The sequence below is a fragment of the Chrysochloris asiatica genome, unplaced genomic scaffold (assembly GCF_000296735.1).
Source record: "Chrysochloris asiatica unplaced genomic scaffold, ChrAsi1.0 scaffold00018, whole genome shotgun sequence".
In the NCBI taxonomy this organism is placed as follows: domain Eukaryota; kingdom Metazoa; phylum Chordata; class Mammalia; order Afrosoricida; family Chrysochloridae; genus Chrysochloris; species Chrysochloris asiatica.
The window spans coordinates 12,013,733-12,027,082 of record NW_006408536.1 but is presented as its reverse complement, the minus strand read 5'-3'; the positions used below and the strand labels follow the sequence as shown (position 1 = coordinate 12,027,082).

General features: G+C 38.5%; 1 protein-coding gene across 1 annotated transcript in view; it reads left to right on the top strand.

Annotated features, from left to right (window-relative positions):
• Positions 1-13,350, top strand: part of PHEX (phosphate regulating endopeptidase homolog, X-linked) — a 253,359-nt gene that overhangs the window by 165,551 nt on the left and 74,458 nt on the right. The window contains exon 14 of the mRNA XM_006835574.1: positions 3,288-3,391. Coding sequence (XP_006835637.1) covers positions 3,288-3,391 — 104 coding nt within the window. The remainder of the gene's footprint in view (positions 1-3,287; positions 3,392-13,350) is intronic.

Below are 13,350 nucleotides of genomic sequence, written 5' to 3'. Positions count from 1 at the left end.
AACTTGCTCTCCAGTGTAGAGATGCTAAAGCAAATGGAAGAAATGAGGAGGTACAAGAGCTGAACAGAAAATTTCAAAGGTCAGCTCGAGAAGACAAAATCAAATATTGCAAAACATGTGCAAAGATCTCGAGTCAGAAAACCAAAAAGGAAGAACACGCTCAGCATTTCTCAAGCTGGGGGAACTGAAGAAAAAAAAATCAAGCCTCGGCTTTCATTATTGAAGATTTTGTCTCTCATGCTTTGGACATATTGTCTGGAGGACCAGTCCCTGGAGAAGGACATCATGCTCTGCAAAGTGGAGGGTCAGTGAAAAAGAGGAAGAGCCCCAATAAGATGGATTGGCACTGTGGTAACAGCAATGGGCTCAAATGTAGCCAAGATTGTGAGGATGGCGCAGTGTTTCGTTCCATTGTGAATAAGGTCTCTATGAGTCAGTACTGACTTGTCGGCACCTAACAACAAGAGCAACAAGTTTTGCTTACAATAATGATTTTTATGGCTGTGGTAGAACCTTATTTATCTAAAGTACTCGTAGTTTTAGACTTGGGACTCTTGTATGGTTTCTGTTTAATTTTAACGCCCCTACGTAATGGTTATGAATCAGGCTGCTAACCTCAAGGTCGGCAGTTCAAAACTACCAGCTGTTCCGCGGGAGAAAGATGAGGCTTTCTGCTCCCGTAAAGATTTACAGCCTCGGAAACCCTGTGCAGGGTCACTATGAGTCAGAACTGACTCCATGGTATTTAACAACAACAGACCAACCTAAGTGTCAATATTTTCATATGGAACAGGAAGGTACCATGGTTTGGCAAACTCTTCTGAAAGTAATAAGGACCCCACTGATATTACTACCCTTTCCTCATCCCCAAAAAAAAAAAAAAAAATTGAAGCCAAAAGTTAATATTTTTAAAGGAAATTCCTGTGGGAGAATTTCCCAGAAAGTGTTCTGAACTCAAGAACATATCTGAATTTTCTATCAGCTGCAATGCAATTACATTCTGAAAGTTCTGGCAGAACTATCTTGGGAACAAAAGCTCAAAAAGACTTTCCAGATTGAACAACGGACACACCTTTTAAAGATGCGATCTGGGAATGCATTCAGGTTGCTAGTTAAAGCTGCTTCCTAAATCAAGGATTCCTCTGAATCTAAGAGAAAACTGCTATGGTAAAATCAGTTAATTGTAAGATTTCTTTTTATTATGAAGCATTTAAACATATAGAGAAATATGTGATACAATATTTGGAACACCTGTAACCTTAGTAAATATTAAACATATTGCTTTAATACTTTATACATGCATGCACACATTTTTAATGAAGAAAACAGAGGCATCTGAAATTCCTGTGTAACCCTCCTGAACTGAATCCCTTCTAGCAGGCCTACCTCCATCTCTAGAAAGAAACACTGTCCTGAGTCCAGAGTTTATCATTTCCATGTATTTCTGTATACTTTTGCTACATAGATAATGTATCCATATATAATATCTAGTATTGTTTTACGTATTTTAAACTTTAGATTATTTCTTATGCATAACCTTGCCTTCTTCACTTAGCATTGTGTTGGAGGTTATTTCCTGTTCATGCATACAGATCTTTCATGGAAACTGCTGTATTGTTTTCCATTCTTTGAATATGCCACGATTGATTTATCAGCTTCCCCTCTTGTCCCACCAAAGGTTTGCAAGGAGGACGATTGAAAGTCCCATTTTTAAAACTTGTTGGGCAAGTAGAACCTCAAGGATGCCAGGAATTGATCCTCTCATCCTTGCCTTTCTCCACACCCCTTCAGTTACTTTACTCCTTTCTCTAGATTTTGGCTTAACCGACTGGCAAGTTTGTTAAGATGAATCGAGAACAAAAGTCATTGCACAGTGCACAGACATAATCCACTGCATGTTGTTGTTGTGTGCTGTTGAGTTGGTTCCGGCATAGCGGCCTTACAGGTTTTCAGAGAGTGGCTGGTGAGTTTAAACCACCAACCTTATGGTGACCAGTCCATTGCTTATCCGACAGCACCACACTAGGACTCATTAGGGAGGAGGTAACATCAGTGATTCCCAAGTCTATCTATAACCATCAAGTTGTAGATATCCGTTCATGTCTATAATGCGCTGTTTGTTTGTATCATATACATACATTTGTTCTACTTTAATTTTTGCTTTTATAAAAGAGTCTCAGGGTTTAAAGTTACAAAAAAAATTACAACTACTCAGAATTTGATGATTCTTTCTCATCCACTTACCTGTTTTTCTTATTTACCACAGTGCTATGTTTTGTTTTTTTTTAAAACCAAAGCATTAAAGATGATTACAAACCATTGTTTTGACTGTGACACGGATATTATTTATAATTGTTATTTTTGTTAAGAGTTGTCGAGTTGGTTACAACTCACAGAAATCCTGTGTAGGGCTTCCGAGGAGTGGCTGGGGTTAGCAGTCGAGTGCTTATCCTACAGGATTATGCCAGGTCTCCATTATCTATAATATCTAAGTTAAATATTGATAATATTGTAGATAAAATACCTAAAGAATAGAAACTGTCTGCCACTCTCCTTTCAAAAGAGAAAGAACAGAAACTCAATAATCAATTGTCAGTTTTTTTTATTTTAATAGACATTATTGCAATGTGAGCTGCCACCTTTATAGTCTCATGCAACATACAAGTATAATTTATGAGTTGCCTCTATAATTTCATTAATTTTCAGTGGCCAGAGCCTCTTGTGAGCATTAATTGATACATTCTGTTAATAATTAAATTATTCTGTTGATTCCTTGTGCTTAAGGTGGAAAGTAGGTATCTGGATTACAGTAAATTGGGTTTTAAATCATTTGACTAAATCATCATCTATAAGCTAAATGAGATTTCAGGTGATGAAGCTGACTGTTATTAGCAGAACCTAGGTGACAAATAAAGTACAGATTTTAGAAAAGATCAAAGTCTCATGTGAGCCAAGAAATTTCAGGCTCAAGATAATATGTTCTGCAAAGGTTAAAGTAGATTTTTCAATTATAAAGTAAATGAAATGCATTGTAAATTGCTGCAGCTTTTCATTTTCTACTGTGATTCAGAAATGCCCATATTGATTTTTTTTAGCTTTTTATTTTAAAAGAAAGTCACTGAGATGAAATGTCATGACTTTGTGAATACAAGGCTGAATAGTAATGACTGAGATGCTGTGAGGGGCAACACTTCTAGACTGGCCTTTCATTGGTACACTGGGGTAGTATTTCTGAGTCTTCTCTTCACTCAGAACAATGATGCTATGATGTGGTTTGTTTCATTCAGATCAAGTTTTCAGAATCTGACTACTTTGGCAACGTCCTGCAAACCCGCAAGTATTTAGCACAGTCTGATTTCTTCTGGCTAAGAAAAGCAGTTCCAAAAACAGAGTGAGTAAAAAAAAAGAAAAAGAAAAACCAAAGTGAAATAGATAAATATGTTGGTGGGGAGTGGAGTCTCTGAATCAAACTTTGTAATTCTCCTTAAGTCAGAGTAGCTGGCTTGCCCGTTATCTTGGTTTGGCAAAGTCTGTGTTATGTTTTGGCAGCTCTTATTTCTGGTATTATTGAATCAGGTCATCAGTGCAATTGAGAGAGAGTTTATTAGGATGTTAATGTTAAAGTTATTTTTAGATCTAGTTATGGATAATGTAAAAATGCATTTCTCTAAAATTTCACGCATAGGTAGAAACTTTTGAAGATTTTTTTTTTACATTTATATTATGAATTGAGTGAAAGTTTACAAGGTAGATTATCAGTTTTACATTCAATATTTTGTTTCATTGCAGTGATTACAATCCCTTTCATATACCATCAATCAACAATATTTACCTCTATTTCCTTTTTCTTAAATACAAAACAGAAAATAACATATGTGTTTAAATGTCCAAAGGGCACACTTTGCAAGCCAGCCTGCAGGCACACTGCCTTTGTCAGCCCATGGGCCTAGAGTCCTCAGCTGCTAAGAATACTTAACCCATTGCCATCAAATTGATTTTGACTCAAAGTGACCATATGGGATAGGATAAAACAGCCCCATAGGATTTCCAGGGCTAGAAATCTTTCTGGAAGCTGATTGCCACATCTTTCTCCTGTAGAGAAAAGAATCAATATTTTAAAAATAAGTATGATTAGAAGTGTAAAATGAATTATGAAGTTAAGAAGTAACTTGAAGTTATTTGTTTTGAGGTAATCAGTATCAAAGAACTGATAGCTGTACAATTTTCATCCCCTAGCGGTTATCATGTATTCACCTTCTTGCCTGTAGGATTTTCCTTATATGGGATTGGGGTCAGGGTGGCCATGATTTCCTCCCCTGGCCAAGAGTCTATTATGATGATAGCAGCTAACATTATTATGTGTGTACAATATGCCAGATGCGGTTCTAAGTGCTTCTTCCATGTTTCAGTTAATTCTATCCTCATCTAAATTCCCTGGTGTATAGGTGGCTATTATTATCCACCTTTTAATATGAATAAAAAGTGTAAAATTGAGAAATTCTGTAGTCCAAGTTCCGATTGACTTTTCTTCTGCGTGAATGGTTTTTTTTGACTCCTGGAACCCACTTCTCCAATGTTTTTTTGCTTTCTGTTCTCAAGATTGGGTAATTTCTGTTGAGCCATCTTCAACTTCACTGATTCTTTCTTTTGCCATCTCAAATTTGTTGTGCCCAACTAGTGACGTTTTCCATTTGTTTTGTTTTCAAAGTTTTGATTTCTCTGTTGTGTTTCTTTATTTGTTGAGTCATTGTTACTATATTTTAATTCTTTGTTTTTATCTTAATTTTCTGAATGAATTTGTAGTGGCCGCTTTGAAGTCTTTGCTAAATCTGTGCCCACTCAGATAATATGCAATGACTACTTTTTGTTACACTTCCTTTTGCTTTGTATAATGTATAATTTTTATTGAAAACTAAAAATATGCACGTTGTAGCAACTCTATATTTGATTTACTTTTCTGGGGTTTTGAAAAGTATGTTGCTTAGAGTTATTCTACAAAATCAGCAACCCCTGTAGTATGTGGCCGCTGATGTCTCAGTTCAGTTTTTTACTACATTTACTTTTTGGTCTGGCTTTCTGGTGACTTCCTGGATGTCTACATAGCTTCATGCCTACCTAACTAATAAGTCCTGGTAAGGCACTGTCGGCTAAAGCACTGGACTGCAAGGTTGGTTTGAATCACAAGGTCAGCGGTTCAAACTCATCAGCCGCTCCTTGGAAACCCTATACATGGTTGCTGTGAGTCAGAACTGACTTGACGGCAATTAACAACAACAAGCCAATACTTAGGGCAGAGGTTGTGCTCAAACACCTTGAATTTATAGGACTTCCACCCACTATCAAGGAGCTCTGGTAGCGTAGTGGTTACAAATCGGGCTGCGAACCTTAAGGCCAGCAGTTCGAAACTACCAGCTGTTCCGTGGGAGAAAGATGAGGCGTTCTCCTCCCATAAAGATTTACAGCCTCAGAAACCCTGTACAGGGTCACTATGGGTCGGAAACGACTTGATGGCACTTAACAACAACAACAACCACCCACTATCAACTGATTTATGTCTCGGGGCTGGGGACTATGCTCATATTTTCAGGCCTCCCCAGTTTGCTTTGACTTTTACTGCGTAGTGGGTTTTCTCGGGTAGGTCTTGTACATGTATCTAGTTTTCCAGGCAGCCAGGGATGTATAGAGAGCTTATCCGGCCCTTCTGTGGCTCACTCTTTTGAATTTATGGCTGGTCTACCACTTACCCATAACTTTAGGACAGCTTAGCTGTGGTTTTCCCTCATTTGTGTCTGACCAAGCTTTAGGTTTGTACAATCTCTTCCTTTCCCCTCATAAATTAGTCCAATTAGCAAAGCTGTGGATTTTCTTCCCAGCCCCTTCCTGGTGAAACTAAACTTGGCATTGGCTGACTTGAAACAATGGGAATGACCTGAGGCAAGAAGACCATAGAGTCCAGGTCTACTTACTCTCAAGCTCTGGCAGTATTTTTCAAGAATGCTGTTGTTGTTTTGTCTTTGAGTCAGTTCAGACTCATAGTGACTCTGTATATAGGGTTTCCAAGGAGTGGTTGGTGAGTTTGAAGCACCAACCTTTTGGTTCAAACCGACCTTTAGGAATAAACACATTTTGTTTTCTGCGTTTAGCCAATTTTTAAAGCCCCTCAATAGCTGTTAATCATTTTGTCCAGTTTATACTTAAATTTTGTGAAAAGGATTGGTTGGCTTCTTCAGGCCATCCTTTCTGAAAGCTTGACTTTTATGGTCCAGCTTTTTAAGCTTAGCTGATATTCTGGCTTTGACTTTAACTACCTCTTTCAGTGCTTTCTAGGTGTTATTGTTGAATTGTACCTCCACAAAATATGTATTGAAATACTGATTAGATGCTGTTCTGACTTAATCACAAGACTAAACCATTTGTTGGCCTTGCTTGGTAGACCAGGTTACCTTTAATAATGCAATCTATTGTAATGTAACCAATATACCAGTTAAGTTTTATCAGACTAGGATGGGTCTTGAACCTAAACACTTTTGAGTAATAAAAAAAGCAAATTAGACACACAGACATGCACAAGCAGGGAAAGATGGATGCTATGTGAGGATGGTCTACAAGTCAAGGAACCAAGAAATGCCCAGGGCTACTAACAAGGAAGGAATTAACATGGCCAAGACCCTGATTTGGACTTTGACCTTCAGAACTTAGAGAAAATAAATTTAGGTTCTTAAAAGCCTCCCAATTGTGGTATTTCTTACAACCACATTAAGTAGCTAAGACACTGGTCACTGGTTCTTTTCTTCTCTTTCTAACTTTTTTATTGTGAATTCAATGAAGACTTACAGAGCATATCGTCAGTTTAACATTCAACAAATCATATACTTGGCTCTATTACAATGATTGCAATCCCCTCCAAGTGTAATCAGTTAACCTTGTTCACTTTAACTCTTGCATTTATTTCTGTGTGTCTTCTGCTACCTTCATCTTTCTTCTGCCAACTTCTTTCTTGTTGTATCTTGCCTGCCCTGTCACTCATGTGAACATGTGTCCATGCCCTGTTGTTAGGTTAGCTGCCATTGAGTCATAGCGACCCTATGCACAACAGAACGAAACACTGCCCGGTCCTGGCCAACCTCACAATTGTTGCCACACTTGAGCCCATTGATGCTGCCACTTTACCAATCCATCTCGCTGGAAGTCTTCCACTCCTTCTCTGACCCTCCACCTTACCAAACATGATATCCTTCTCCAGTGACTGGTCCCTCCTGACAATATGTCCAAAGTATGAGAGACAAAGTTTGGCCATCTTGGCCTCCAAGGAGCACTCTGGCTGCACTTCTTCCAACACAGATCTATTGGTTCTTTTGGCAGCCCTTGGTACTTTAAATATTCTCCTCCAGCACCATAACTCAAAAGCATCAATTCTTGTACAGTCTTCCTTACTCACTGTCCAGTTTATGCATGCATATGAGATTATTGAAAATACCTTGGGTTGGGTCAGGCACACCTTAGTCCTCAAGCTGACATCTTTGCTCTTCAACACTTTAAAAAGGTCTTGTGCAGCAAATTTGCCTAATGCAATACGTCGTTTGATTTCTTGACTGCTGCTTCCATGAGTGTTGATGGTTGATCCAAGAAGAATGAAGTCCTTGACAACTTCAATCTTTTCTCCGTTGATAAGAATGTTATTTATTGGTCCAGTGGTGGGGATTTTTGTTTTCTTTACATTTGATCTTCATCAGTAAGTATTTTAAGTCCTCTTCACTTTCAGTCTACACTCTAGCCTATGAATAATTTTCTCTCCCACACCGCTATAACCATCATAGAATATATCTTTTAGAAAGAAAATCTTTCAACTTTTTACAACAATGGTTTCATATAATATTTATCCTTTTTCGTGACTGAATAATTTCACTCAGCATCATATCCACCAGGTTCATTCATGTTTTGAGTGGTTTTGCAAATTCCCGGTTATTTTTCAATGATGTGTAGATTGTTTCATGTGCATTGGAAAAGAGTGATAATGTGCTGTTGTTGGGTTGAGTGCTCTGTATAAGTCTATGAAGTCAAGTTGGGTGTGTTGTTGAGTTCTTATGTGTCTTTGTTGGATTTCTTTCTAGTCATTCTGTCCTTCATCAAAAGTGGTGTTTTAGAATCTACTATTATTGTTGTTGTTGTTGTTGTTAAGTGACGTCGAGTCGATTCCGACCCTTAGCAACTCTGTATAGGGTTTCCAAGGAGTAGCTGGTGAGTTTGAACCACTGAGGTTGCAGTTCAAATGACTTTGCAGTCTGACGCATTAGCCCACAGCGCCACACCAGGACTCCGGTAGCGTAGTGGTTACGGATTGGGTTGCGAACTGCAAGGTCAGCAGTTCGAAACTACCAGCAGTTCCACGGGAGAAAAATGAGGCTTTCTGCTCCCGTAAAGATTTACAGCCTCGGAAACCCTATAGAGGGTCGCTATGGGTCGGAACTGACTCCACGGCACATAACAACAACTACTGTTTTTGTTGTTGTTGTTGTTATTGTTAAGTGCCATCGAGTCGGTTCCGACCCATAGCGACCCTCTATAGGGTTTCCGAGGCTGTAAATCTTTACGGGAGCAGAAAGCCTCATCTTTCTCCCGCAGAGTGGCTGGTAGTTTCGAACGAGTTGTCTATTTCTTTCATCAGCTCTATTAGAGTTTGATTTATATATTTTAAGGCTCTTTCATTAGGGGCATAGATATTTATTATGGTTTTGTTATCTTGTTCAATTGACCCCTTAATCATGATACAATGTGCTTCTTTGTTTCTTATGCTGGTTTTTGCCTTAAAGTTTATTTTATCACAGATTAAAATGGCCATTCCTGCTTGTTTTTGATTTCCATTCGCTTTATATATGGAGTCCTGGTGTGGCACTGCAGGGTAATGCGCAGGATCATATGGTCAGTTTGAACTGCAAGGTTGGTGGTTCAAACCCACCAGCCCCTCTTCGGAAAGCCCTATACAGGGTTGCTATGGGTTGGAACAACTCAATGGCATTTAACAACAACAAGCTTTATATGTATATTTTCCATCCTTTGATTTTTAGTCTATTTCTCTCTTTGTATGTAAGATGTGTCTTTTGTAGACAGCAAATTGAAGGATCCTATTTTCAAATCCATCCTGCTACTTTCTGTCTCTTGATTGGTGCATTTAATCCATTTATATTCAGTGTAATTCTAGATAGGTATGAATTCATTGCTGTCATTTTTGCTGTGTGTTTTTTGTAGTGTTGCTGGTTTCTTTGTTCTACATAATTTTTTTGTGCTGAGTTCATTTTGTTTGTGGGTTTTCTTTTCATTTTCATTTCTGTTGTATTCATGTTTTTTTTTACTGTCTTTCTGATTTTCATCTTTCTTATTTTGATGTGAAGGTGTATTCATTTTCTTTGAGGTTGCCCTGTAATTTTTTTTTTTTCCCTGTTTAAAACAGTCTGTTTTATCTTGAAATATAGTTGACTTCCTCACCATTTGGAAGTTCTGTAGCTGTACCATTCCCTCTTTTTGCTTTGTAGTTGACTTCATTATAAATTGATATCTCTGGTGTCCTATTTCAGTCTTGCAGCTTTGTTTTACTTTAAATACTTATATATCTGGGTTCAGTTCTAGATGGTGTTGTCTTGTTTGTTAGTCTGAGGTTGTTGTCTGCTGTGTTGGTTCTTAGTCCAAAGAAAACCTTTTAGTATTTTTTCGTGTACAGTTGATCTGGTTGTTACAAATTCCCTTAGTTTTTGTTCGTCTGAAAATGTCCAAATTTCACCACTGTGTTTGAGGGACAGGTTTGCTGAGCTTATGATTTCTTTCTTTCTTTTTCTTTTTTAAAGTTTTTATTGTGAATTGAGTAAAAGTTTACAGGCCAGATCATCAGTTTTACATTCAACAAATCTTATACTTTGTTTCATTACAATGATTATAATCCCTTCCATGGACCATCAATTAACAGTATTTCTCTCTATTCACTTTAGCTCTTTTTTTAAACACTCAGGCATATATAATAATTTATACCACCAAAGGGCACTAGAGTCTTCAGAGTATATGATTTCTTGCTTGGCAATTTTTTTCTTTCAGATTTTGGTATATGTCATCCCATTACCTTCTTGCCTGCGTGGTTTTTGCTGAAAAAATCAGAGCTTAGTCTTATTGGGTCTTCTTTGTAGGTAACTTTGTTTTACCCAAGCTGCTCTCCAGATTCTTTCCTTGTCTTTGGTTTTGTAAAGTTTGATTATGATATGTATTGGTGATTTTCTTTTGGCATCTATCCTGTTTGGGGTTTGTTCAGCTTCTTGTATGCGTATTTTCTTGTCTTTCATGATGTTAGGAAAGTTTTCTTCCAACAACTCTTTGACAATTTTGTCTGTGTTATTTATTGTCTCTTCCTTCTCAGGAATTCTGATCCGCCTGTAAGTTGTTCTTCTTCATGGTATCCCACATAACTCTTTGACTTTATTCAGATTTTTTTTCTGATTGCTCTTCTATCATATTAGTATTGAAAAATTTATTGTCAAGCTCACTAATTTGGACTTCCATTGCTTTGAATTTATTCCTTTGCCCTTTCAACTTGTCCATTTCTGAACTCTTGCATTCATTTTCTGGATTAGAAATTGCAAGTTTTGTGTTGTTTCAAAATCTGCATTTATTTTGTCTGTTTGTTCTTGCAGTGTTTTCCTGAATTCTTCTAAATTTTTGTTTTCTGTATTCTCTTTGCTTTCCTTGCTCTTTCTGTCAATCCTTATAAGGTACAAAAATAATCATTCTTTTGAATTCTTTTTCTTTTAGTTCCATTATCTTTTCTTCCTCAGAAACATTTTCTGGCTCTGCATCTTGGTCATTTGTTTGAGCCATTCCCTCTTGTTTTTTCATGTGAGCTAAATTTTCTGTTGACTTTGAAACATTGTGTTGTATTTGTATTGAAATGATGACTGTATGTTGATGTGTTCTTAGGCTCTCACCGTCTCCTGTGAGTATAGTTAGAGAATGGAATCATGTGCACCAGTCTCTGTTTTCAGTTCATAAACCTCAAGTTAGAATGGGCTTGGCTGACATTGGTTGCAGCCTATCATTGATCAGGTGGTATGGGAGCTGCTATTAGCTCTTGCCAAGTGGATGGAACTTCAGGAACATGGTTGGAACTGGGCTGTTTGGACATGGTTGCTGTCTTCTGGAGGGGGGCAGAGAGGAGAACCCCTCCCCCTACACCCACAAGAAAACAAAAACAGAATAAACAAACAAGAAACCAACAGTGAAAAGAGAAAATAATGACAGATAAAAAAGACATAAAAACAGGTAGCAACCTGAAAAAAGGTGGCAAAAACGAGAAAGAAAAAAGAGGGACAGAAAATAGAACTATAGAAGAGAAAGATAAGAGAGAAAATAGAAGCAAAACATACAAACAAACAAAAGCCCAGCAGTTAAAAAGGCAGGGAGGGAGGAGAAGATGAAAAGAGAAGAAGAGTAGAGAGTAGCAACAAAAGATCAAAAGGAAAAAAGAGAGGAGGAGGGGAATTGAAAAACAAGAAAAGAAGGAAAAACAAAGGCAGAGATTAAAAGGATAAAATTCAAGGGCCTGGAAAGAGAAGAAAGAATAAGTAAACAGAAACAGCGAAGCAATGAAAGGACAAAACCCAAACCAAAAATACCTGTGCACTTGTTGACCGGGACAGGAGAAAACTCTGGAGGGTTCCTGTCAACCAAGGAGTTCACGTGATGGATGCAGGAGGGGAGTGATGGTGGGGATCCTGGTCCAAGGTAGGTTCCTATAGACCTCTGTATTATCTGAGTTCAGGACACTCAATCGGAAAGTAGTTCATGGAGGCCCTTGATAGAATTGGTTGTAGTGTTTGTTAGGACCTCAGGGCAGACAAGGTTATGAGGATTTCTGCTAGACTAATATTGGTCTGGAGTCCTGATGTAGTGCTGTGGGTTAATGCGCTGGACTGCAAAGTCGGTTTGAACCACTAGGTTGGCTGTTCAAGCTCACCAGCTGCTCCTCAGAAATCCTTTACAGGGTCACTGTGGGTTGGAACCGACTCGACGGCACTTAACAACAACCACCATGTTGGTCTGGTACCTCTGCAGGTTGGTCTTATAGCTCTAGAAGGTCTGGAGCGGAGCCTGCCTGAATCTAGGAACCAAAGCCAGTCCTCACCTCAAGTTGGCATGGCTCTGAAATCCCGGAGAGCAGGATCTGCACTGGGGGTGGATGAGAGTGGGAGCTAGCTTCACCTCTGGTCACCAAGGCAGGGTGGGGGAAAAGAAGAAATGACACCTTTCCCATCTCCTGCGACAGTCTGTTCTGCCAGCCCATTTTCTGTCACCAAAGTCACTCACAAAAGTGAAAAAGAGGGAGACCTTCAATAAGTTGGATTGACACAGTAGCAGCAACAATGGGCTCAGATCTAACAGTTGTGAGGATGGCTCAGGACTGGGCAGTGTTTCATTCTTTTGTGTGTAGGGTTGCTATGAGTTGGAACTGATTTGATGGCACGTAACAAAAAGTCATTAAGAAGACAAGAAAGAAGAAACAGATCAAAATAGATATCAGAAGAGACACTGAAACTTGCTTTGTAGCGTAGAGATGCTAAAGCAAATGGAAGCAATGAGGCGGTACAAGAGCTGAATAGAAAATTTCAAAGATCAGCTTGAGAAGACAAAGTCAAATACTTCCACAAAATGTGCAAGGATCTGGAGTCAGAAAACCTAAAGGGAAGAATATGCTCAGCATTTCTCAAGCTGGGGGAACTGAAGAAAAAATTCAAGCCGTGACTTTCGTTATTGAAGGATTCTCTGGGCAAATTATTGAATGATGCAGAAAGCACCAAAAGAAGATGGAAGGAATCCACAGAGTCACTGTACCCAAAGGAAATGGTTGACGTTCAACCATTTCAAGAGGTAGCATATATGATCAAGAGCTAATGATACTGAAGAAAGAAGTCCAAGGTGCATTGAAGGAATTGGCAAAGAACAAGGCACCAGGAATTGATGGATTAAAAATTGAAATCTTCGAAGAAAGTGAGGCAGCACAGGAGGCACTCACTCATCTCTGCCAAGAAATTTGGAAGACTGATTGGAAGAGATCCATATTTGTGCCCATTCCAAAGAGAGGTGACCCAACGGAATGTGGAAATCATTGGACAATGTCTTTGATATCCCATGCGAGTAAAGTTTTACTAAAGGTAATAAAGAAATGGCTGCAAGCATACCTTGACAGATAACTTCCAGTGGTTCGAGCTGGATTCAGAGGAGGATGTGGAACGAGAGATATCATTGCTGATGTCCAATGGATCTTGGCTGAAAGCAGAGAATATCAGAAAGATGTTTACCTGTGCTTTATTGACT